Source organism: Notolepis coatsorum, assembly GCF_963971535.1.
Source record: "Notolepis coatsorum genome assembly, chromosome: 2".
Taxonomy (NCBI): domain Eukaryota; kingdom Metazoa; phylum Chordata; class Actinopteri; order Aulopiformes; family Paralepididae; genus Notolepis; species Notolepis coatsorum.
In genome coordinates, this window is record NC_140166.1 from 211,416,484 (window position 1) to 211,426,043 (window position 9,560).

The 9,560-nt window shown below is 45.1% G+C and overlaps 1 protein-coding gene across 1 annotated transcript in view; it reads left to right on the plus strand.

Annotated features, from left to right (window-relative positions):
• The window catches only part of LOC311223724 (glutamate receptor ionotropic, NMDA 3B-like), a gene marked incomplete at both ends in the record, with an annotated part of 50,993 nt that extends 43,335 nt beyond the window's left edge, over positions 1-7,658 (plus strand). The window contains 2 exons of the mRNA XM_084308496.1: positions 2,853-2,920; positions 6,650-7,658. Of these exons, the coding sequence (XP_084164622.1) occupies positions 2,853-2,920; positions 6,650-7,658 (1,077 nt within the window). The remainder of the gene's footprint in view (positions 1-2,852; positions 2,921-6,649) is intronic.
• Positions 7,659-9,560: the final 1,902 nt, after the last annotated feature.

A 9,560-nucleotide genomic window follows, 5' to 3' on the forward strand; every position in this document is an offset into this window, starting at 1 on the left:
TGAGCTGTAATTAACACACAAGGATTCAATGTCCCAGATGACATCACCGTGCGGTGACCATATTCAAACAAATTTACTCTCAAAAACTGTCAAACTAAATTAACGTGTGCAAAACTGTCGTGTGTGTGTGTGTGAGATTATGTGCAAAATAAATCAGCATTGTTATTTTTGGGCGAAGTGACCCTTTAGTTCTCTCCTCATGGAGAGGGAAAGGGGAAAGTTCTACTGATCATCAAGAGCAGCCATATTGCAGCAATAATGCAATTATCCAGAGATGAAATATAATCACACTTCGGGATCTTCTCTTAACCATGATTATTAAATCCCAAGTGACAGAAAAACGGTGGTTCATTAATAGCTCAGTATTCATTAATACCTGCTCCTCCGCGCAGGAGCAGCACCGTAGCACTGAATGGATGAATGAATGAATGAATGAATGAATGAATGAATGAATGAATGAAAACTTTATTTAACAGATTGCAGAATGGGTACAATACAGTACGGCTCAATACACACAATTGTTAAGGGGATGCAGACCAGAGAAAGACTTTCGTCTTGTTTACATCAGGGTCCCCCATTTTCAATTCATAATGCACTAATGTTTATCACAGGGCTGTTCCTTTTCTATCATTTCTCTTGAGAGAGACTTGTTTCTTGATACTTAAAGGGGAACAACTGCCATGTTTTATGAAATGTATATTGTTTAGGCAGCACTACAACGTGTTAGGAAACACAGCCTGCTCTGCTCTCCTGTCTGCTCTGCTCTCCTGTCTGCTCTCCTGTCTGCTCTCCTGTCTGCTCTCCTGTCTGCTCTCCTGTCTGCTCTCCTGTCTGCTCTCCTGTCTGCTCTCCTGTCTGCTCTCCTGTCTGCTCTGCTCTCCTGTCTGCTCTCCTGTCTGCTCTCCTGTCTGCTCTCCTGTCTGCTCTCCTGTCTGCTCTCCTGTCTGCTCTCCTGTCTGTGCTGTACTCCTGTCTGCTCTGCTCTCCTGTCTGCTCTCCTGTCTGCTCTCCTGTCTGCTCTCCTGTCTGCTCTCCTGTCTGCTCTGCTCTCCTGTCTGCTCTCCTGTCTGCTCTGCTCTCCTGTCTGCTCTCCTGTCTGCTCTCCTGTCTGCTCTCCTGTCTGCTCTCCTGTCTGCTCTCCTGTCTGCTCTCCTGTCTACTCTGTACTGCTGTCTGCTCTCCTGTCTGCTCTCCTGTCTGCTCTCCTGTCTGCTCTCCTGTCTGCTCTGCTCTCCTGTCTGCTCTCCTGTCTGCTCTCCTGTCTGCTCTCCTGTCTGCTCTCCTGTCTGCTCTGCTCTCCTGTCTGCTCTCCTGTCTGCTCTCCTGTCTGCTCTCCTGTCTGCTCTCCTGTCTACTCTGTACTGCTGTCTGCTCTCCTGTCTGCTCTCCTGTCTACTCTGTACTCCTGTCTGCTCTCCTGTCTGCTCTCCTGTCTACTCTGTACTGCTGTCTGCTCTCCTGTCTGCTCTCCTGTCTGCACTGTAATCCTGTCTGCTCTGTACTGCAAAACCTTTTTATTAGGGCTGGGACTTTATCGCTTTATACTTTATTAATTTCGATTAATTAACTAAAGAAACTATACTATAACTATAGAAAGAATAAAAATAATTTAAAAAAAATGTATGCATTTAATCGCATGATGATTTTTCTTTATTGTGTAAGAATGTTACCTTTCAAAGGAGACCAGACTCATGCATGTGCTATAAGTATAAAGTATAATAAATCGCAAATAACTTTTTTTCTTGGTCTGGTTTGTTCATAAAAAAATGTAATAAGAGAAATTGAGATCAATCAAGAGTTTTTCTTTCTCCAAAGTCAAATTTGATAAAAAAAAGATTCTAGTCCCACCACTACTTGTTATACATTTATATTTGTATTTATCTTTTATTTAACCAGGGTAATCACATTGAGATTTATTTTTCAAGTGGTTCCTGGCCAAGAAGGCAGCGTACAAAACACAAATAAAAACAAGATAGTAAAAACACTGAAAATATTCTGTTGATATTTTTTAATGTAGAGGCATTGATTAATGTAGAACCTATCCCATATCAGTATTGTTAGAGCATGTTTCAGGCATCACTGTATTCAACACACAAGTATTCAACTGAAGATGAGTGGCGTGATCACACAATGAACTGAGAAACTGATAATAATAATAATAATAATAATAATAATAATAATAATAATAATAATAATAATAATAATAATAATAATAATAATAATAATAATAATAATAATAATAATAATAATAATAATAATAATAATACACTTTATTTGTATAGCACCTTTCATACAAAAAATGCAGCTCAAAGTGCCTTACAACAGAAGAAAAAGCATAAAATTAAATAAAATGTCTTCACATTAGGATCATAGAAACAGATGGTATTAGCTGCATGTTTGACACATTGGAAGTTTTTATGGTCATTTGAGTATGTTTCTGCAATGGATGACACCAGAGTTGTCTCTCTAGCACCAGAACTATCTGTTAAGATCTTTTGCTATCATATAATTGATCTTCTGAATGATCATCAGTAACAGTGATGTAAAGGTCCTTCTTTGGGAGTCGTCTCTTTCGCATTTGTTGGTGTGAAATGAAGGATATTTAGATTCATTACGTTAATTTGATCCAGTTATTCACACGAGAAGCGATTGGTTATTTACGAGGTGCAGTCACTATTAAATGCGTTAGTGTGCAACTGAGTGGAAAAGCTGAACTCAAGTCTCACAGAGATGAACCATTACGATGACTGATGTGCCAAAAAGGAGGCGTTCAAAATGATTGAAATGTTTACACATCACACGTCACTGATGAACAGATCTCATCCTGTCTGTCTCTGTCTCTGTCTCTGCAGAAGATCCACAGAGCCATCAACACCACCTATGAGGATGTAGGGAAGGAGCTGACAGGCTTGGACCAAAGGTAATCAAGTTTTGGTTTTGATACAATCCTTATTATAAGACAATCTATAACTTGTGTGTGAGTGTGCGTGTGTATGTGTGTGTGTGGACTTGTCTGACTGTCTATTCAAGGAAAATAAGTCAATACCACAAAACAACATACATAATTTAGTACAACTTATGTCATACTACTACATTACTGCATTACTACAGCATTACATTACTGCATTACTACATCACTACAGCATTACATTACTACATTACTACATCATTACATTACTACTGTACATTACTACATTACTGCATTACTGCATCACTACATCACTACATTACTAGTCAGAAATAGCAATGCTGTGTGGATATTTCCAGTTTCAAAATCTAAGAGTCAAAATTACGCCATCAGTATAAAATCTGATATGCGATGGTTCTCACAACCCCCCCCCCCCCCCCTCCCCCCTCATACTGTTTTAATTTTTCAAACATAGTGTCCAAGAAATGATGATGTGATTTCGACACATTGAATGAAATTCAGACCTCTGGAATTGTACACATCCATGCAGTGTTGCTCTTTCCTCATCGATAATACTGACACTGGCCTGAGGCTCTGCTGAATGAGATGTATGTTGTTTTGCTGCGTTGCCTTCCAAGCCTAGCATTCTAATGTCCTCCTCTCCTCCCCTAGCCTAGCATTCTAATGTCCTCCTCTCCTCCCCTAGCCTAGCATTCTAATGTCCTCCTCTCCTCCCCTAGCCTAACATTATAATGGCATCCTCTCCCCCCCTAGCCTAGCATTCTAATGTCCTCCTCTCCTCCCCTAGCCTAGCATTCTAATGTCCTCCTCTCCTCCCCTAGCCTAGCATTCTAATGTCCTCCATTCCTCCCCTAGCCTAGCATTCTAATGTCCTCCTCTCCCCCCCTAGCCTAGCAGTCTAATGTCCTCCTCTCCTCCCCTAGCCTAGCATTGAATGAATGAATGAATTAATGAATGAATGAATGAATGAATGAATGAATGAATGAATGAATGAATGAATGAATGAATGAATGAATGAATGAATGAATGAATGAATGAATGACTTTATTTGACAATATAAAAAATAAACATGTGACAGAAGAGCACAGTCAGGATATACTGCCAAGGATGAAACACAAAAAAGCGTTGAGCTTATTTCCATTGTGGTCCTTGTAGGGGGGTGGGGGAGTGTGATGCTTAATACATGCATCATACAAAACGTGACATCACAACACATCACATATACCATTTAACATTTATATACATAACAGACTCATACAACATGCAAGGGTGCCTTAAGCTAAGTGTCTAGGTCAAGTATAGTCCCTTTTGAGCCATGTCTTCAGGCTGGACTTGAATCTAACGGCATTGTCTACGATTTTCAGGTCACTGGGCAGACTGTTCCAATAGATAGCTGCTGAATACAGAAATGACTCCTTCCCCATACAGCTCCCGAATCTGACTGGCACAAAGTCAGTTGAGCTGCGCCTAGTTTGGTATGCATGGGTGTCTCTGATTCGGTTGAAGTAGTTGTTAAAGTACACTGGCACTACCCCGTGCACTATTCTGTGAACTAGGCACATCCCTATCTGGTTTACTCAGTCTTCCACCTTAAGCCATCTCATGATCTCAAAGTGAACTGGGTCAAGGTGGGTTCGGGCAGGTAGCCTTAGTATTACCCTGATTAGCTTGTTTTGTGATGTCTGTAGTTTTATTTTCTGACTTTTGGGGGCACTGTTGTACCAGGAGCCACACGCATAGTCATAGTGACACTGTATGAGTGCTCCAGCAAGAATCTTCATCGCTGACTGATCTAAAAAATTAGAGATTCTGGCTAGGTATCTAGTCCTGTTATTGATCTTTGTAAGTGCTTGGTGAGCCATGCTTTTCCCTGATAAGCTGTTTTCCAGGACGCAACCAAGATATTTCACAGATGTTTTGTCTGTGAGAACAGTATATCCTATTCTAATGTTAAAACCTGGCGATTTTCTGAGCCTGACCTTTGACCCGAATAGAATGGACTCAGTCTTCCCCACGTGGAGGGACAGCTTGTTGTAGCCTAGCCAGTCGTTAACCTTCTCTAGTTCTGCACTCAATGTCTGCTCAACCACTTGTTTGTCTTTGTGAGACACTAGTAAGGCGGAGTCATCCGCGTATAAAAAAAGGTCACATAAGCAAGCTGCTTTGAGGTCATTAATATTCAGGTCATTCTAATGTCCTCCTCTCCTCCCCTAGCCTAGCATTCTAATGTCCTCCTCTCCTCCCCTAGCCTAGCATTCTAATGGCATCCTCTCCCCCCCTAGCCTAGCATTCTAATGTCCTCCTCTCCTCCCCTAGCCTAGCATTCTAATGTCCTCCTCTCCTCCCCTAGCCTAGCATTCTAATGTCCTCCTCTCCTCCCCTAGCCTAGCATTTTAATGTCCTCCTCTCCTCCCCTAGCCTAGCATTCTAATGGCAGCCTCTCCCCCCAAGCCTAGCATTCTAATGTCCTCCTCTCCTCCCCTAGCCTAGCATTCTAATGTCCTCCTCTCCTCCCCTAGCCTAGCATTCTAATGTCCTCTTCTCCTCCCCTAGCCTAGCATTCTAATGGCATCCTCTCCCCCCCTAGCCTAGCATTCTAATGTCCTCCTCTCCTCCCCTAGCCTAGCATTCTAATGTCCTCCTCTCCTCCCCTAGCCTAGCATTCTAATGTCCTCCTCTCCTCCCCTAGCCTAGCATTTTAATGTCCTCCTCTCCTCCCCTAGCCTAGCATTCTAATGGCAGCCTCTCCCCCCAAGCCTAGCATTCTAATGTCCTCCTCTCCTCCCCTAGCCTAGCATTCTAATGTCCTCCTCTCCTCCCCTAGCCTAGCATTCTAATGTCCTCCTCTCCTCCCCTAGCCTAGCATTCTAATGTGATCATCTTCTCTCCCCCCCTAGCCTAGCAGTCTAATGTGATCCTCTTCTCTCCTCCCCTAGCCTAGAGTTCTAATGTGATCCTCTCCTCCCCCTAGCCTAGCAGTCTAATGTGATCCTCTTCTCTCCTCTCCTAGCCTAGAGTTCTAATGTGATCCTCTTCTCTCCTCCCCTAGCCTAGCAGTCTAATGTGATCCTCCTCTCTCCTCCCCTAGCCTAGCAGTCTAATGTGATCCTCCTCTCTCCTCCCCCTAGCCTAGAGTTCTAATGTGATCCTCTTCTCTCCTCCCCCTAGCCTAGAGTTCTAATGTGATCCTCTTCTCTCCTCCCCTAGCCTAGAGTTCTAATGTGATCCTCCTCTCTCCTCCCCCTAGCCTAGCAGTCTAATGTGATCCTCCTCTCTCCTCCCCTAGCCTAGCAGTCTAATGTGATCCTCTTCTCTCCCCCCGCTAGCCTAGAGTTCTAATGTGATCCTCTTCTCTCCTCCCCTAGCCTAGAGTTCTAATGTGATCCTCCTCTCTCCTCCCCCTAGCCTAGCAGTCTAATGTGATCCTCTTCTCTCCCCCTAGCCTAGAGTTCTAATGTGATCCTCTTCTCTCCTCCCCTAGCCTAGAGTTCTAATGTGATCCTCCTCTCTCCCCCCCCTAGCCTAGCAGTCTAATGTGATCCTCTTCTCTCCCCCCTAGCCTAGAGTTCTAATGTGATCCTCTTCTCTCCCCCCCCCCTAGCCTAGAGTTCTAATGTGATCCTCTTCTCTCCCCCCCCTAGCCTAGAGTTCTAATGTGATCCTCCTCTCCTCCCTAGCCTAGAGTTCTAATGTGATCCTCTTCTCTCCCCCCCCCCCTAGCCCCTCCCCTTGTATTTCAGAGAACTGCACTCTGCACAGGAAGCAGCATCACGCCCTGCAGCCCCCCTCCCCTCCCCTGTCCCTCCCCGCCTCCAGCACCACCACGGGCGACGTCACCAGCTCCTCCTCGCCGTCCCACGAGCCCAAGGAGCGGCGCGTGCACTTTGACCTGGAGACGCTCCACAGCTACCGCCTGCGCACGCACACCGCCTCGGTGCGGGGCCGGCCGGGCATGGTGGGCCGTCCCGGGTTGGGCCTGGGGGGGCTGGGGCTGGCGAACATGGGAGGGCTCTCCTGCGCCGCGCAGGTTAGCCTCCAGGCTAACGGGGGCCCGGCCTCTGCGTTGCCCTTGCCCATGCCCCCCCCGGGCCTGGTGCTCTCCCCCCTGGGAAGCAGGGCCACGCAGGCCTGCCTGTGGGAGGGCGAGCTCGACGAGCTGCAGGGGAGGATCGAGACGTTCCGCACCCAGCTGAGGGAGGCCTTGGCCAGGAGAGCGGAGATCCAGAGCAGCCTGGAGAGGGAGCGGAGCGGCGTGGGCCGCAGAGAGACCAGTCTGGAGAGAGAGCGCGACAGGCAGCAGACGATACAGTCTCTGGACAGAGGGGCCACCTTCCAATCGAAGCTCCCGGAGAGAGACAGGAGCTGCCCCCTGCAGACTTTAAACAATCAACAGACAGGGAGGCCTAACCAATCAGGCGGAATGAACCCTCTGGAGCTCGGGAGAAGCAGCCAATTGAACACTGTCAACAGTTTGGAAAGAGGGAGAGCCAACCAATCACGTACCGTTTATACTTTGACAGGGGAAAGGACCGTCCAATTACGTACTTCCGCCAGTTTGGAGCGAGGCAGAGCCAACCAACCGGGCAACGGGAATACCACGGAGAGAGGCAGAACTGTCCAAACGCGTAACACCGCGAGCCTCGACAGACAGAAAGCTAACCTATCACGTACTGTGAACACTTTGGAGAGGACACAAGCCGACCAATCGAGTGCAAGCACTGGGACTTGATGGCCACACTGTGAATCCCTTGGTGTGCCGTGCGGTAAAGGGGAGGGATTCAAGCACGTGTGTGCGAGTGGATATTTTTTGATAACTGCGGGAAGACATGACGTGGGGGAATTATGAGGGTACAATGAGGGTAAAGGGGGGGGCTCACCAATGTTTTATTGTCTCACTATATTCAAGGTCAGTTGCCCTGTGTCAAACCCCGCCCTCGTTCCTCGATCCTCCAATCACAGTCGTGATTGGAGGATCGAGGAAAGAGGGCAGGGTTCGAGATAGGTCAATTTACTTGGTGTGACCATCCATACACACCGTAGGCCTACTGTGGTGCCGACCAGGGGTGTAAAGTACTTGAGCAACTTCATTACAATACTTAAGTACTGTTTTGGGGGATTTGTACTTTACTCGAGTACTATTAGGTTTGTATACTTGTACTATTACATTTCAGGGGGGGGGAAAACATACTTTTTACTCCTTACGTTTAAAATGCAGACCTACAAAGTACAAAGTACAAATCTCGCAGGTCCAACCATTTTAATTAGTATATTTGTTTGTATTTTGTATTTGTATTCTGGCCGAACTGACGTTAACGTTATTAATCCTGCGTCCGCACTTTATTTAAAAACAGCCAATCAAATGCCCATCAATGGAAAATGAACCCGCCCATACCCATGCCGATTGGTCCTTGTGCAAGACTAGAAAGCGGGGATCTTTGATTAAACACCTGCTATCATCAGAAGAATAGACAGTCCGAAAAAAAGTTTTTACTTTTTAGTACTTAAGTACATTTAAAAGTAGAAACTTTTTGACTTTTGTTTTTAGCCAGATACTCTGACTTTTACTTGAGTACGATTTTGAGACGGTACCCACACTTTCACTTAAGTATAATTTCTGGGTACTTTTTACACCCCTGGTGCCAACACATGTAACAAACACAGTAGGAAACGAAGGAGCACAGGCCTACTGCGGCGCAAACACCATTTGACGACTCAAGACTGTCTAAACAAAACAGCCGGTGCAACAAATGTGCCGCGTTGCGCAGGTCCCTCCTACACACTGACACAAAGATGCACAACGCATTGAGCCCCGTAGCCGTAGGACACTGAGACTAGAACCGGACTCTGAATAAAAGCTCAGAAGCTGATTCTATAGACATTTAAACGGATGACCTTCTCTTAATTCTTGTCACGGCCCACAAACAACATTAGAGGCGCAGGTTGGGATTCATTTTTAACATTCAAATGCATCCTCGAGGTAGGCTAATGAACTTTGACCTTAGGTTAGGGCTCGATGGCTGGACCCCCCCCCCCCCGCCAATCTGAACAGGAAAACACACTGATCGATGTCTAACATGGCAGAGCCTTTAACAGGCACAAGATGTTTACTTTCAACATATTATTACTGTCAATCTCTTCTAGAATGTTGCTTTGAGTCTAGGGATGTTCGATATTGTCGATATTGTCTTTTTTACCGATATCCGATATACCGATATTGTCCAACTCTTAATTTCCGATACCGATATCAACCGATACCGATATATGCTGGGTTTCCCCCCCAATTTTTTTTTATAATTTCAGGTAATTAACATTACATATCTCTTGTCGTGGAATTAACACAACATTATGCATACTTTTGACAATAAATTAAAACACTTATTTGTTCTTACTTGCTTGCCTGGGTAAATAAAGGTTAAATAATTTTTTTTAATGTATTTAATAAAAAATAATAATAATCATTTGGGAAAACCGATACCGATAATTTCCGATATTACATTTTTTTTTTTTTTTTTTTTTTTATCTTTTTCCCCCTCCATTTTCCTCCGATTTTCTCCCATCCCAATGTTAGTCGTTATGCCAATTCCCAATCCCCTTCCTGGTCGCTGTGCACTTATCCCCCACAGTCGGTCTG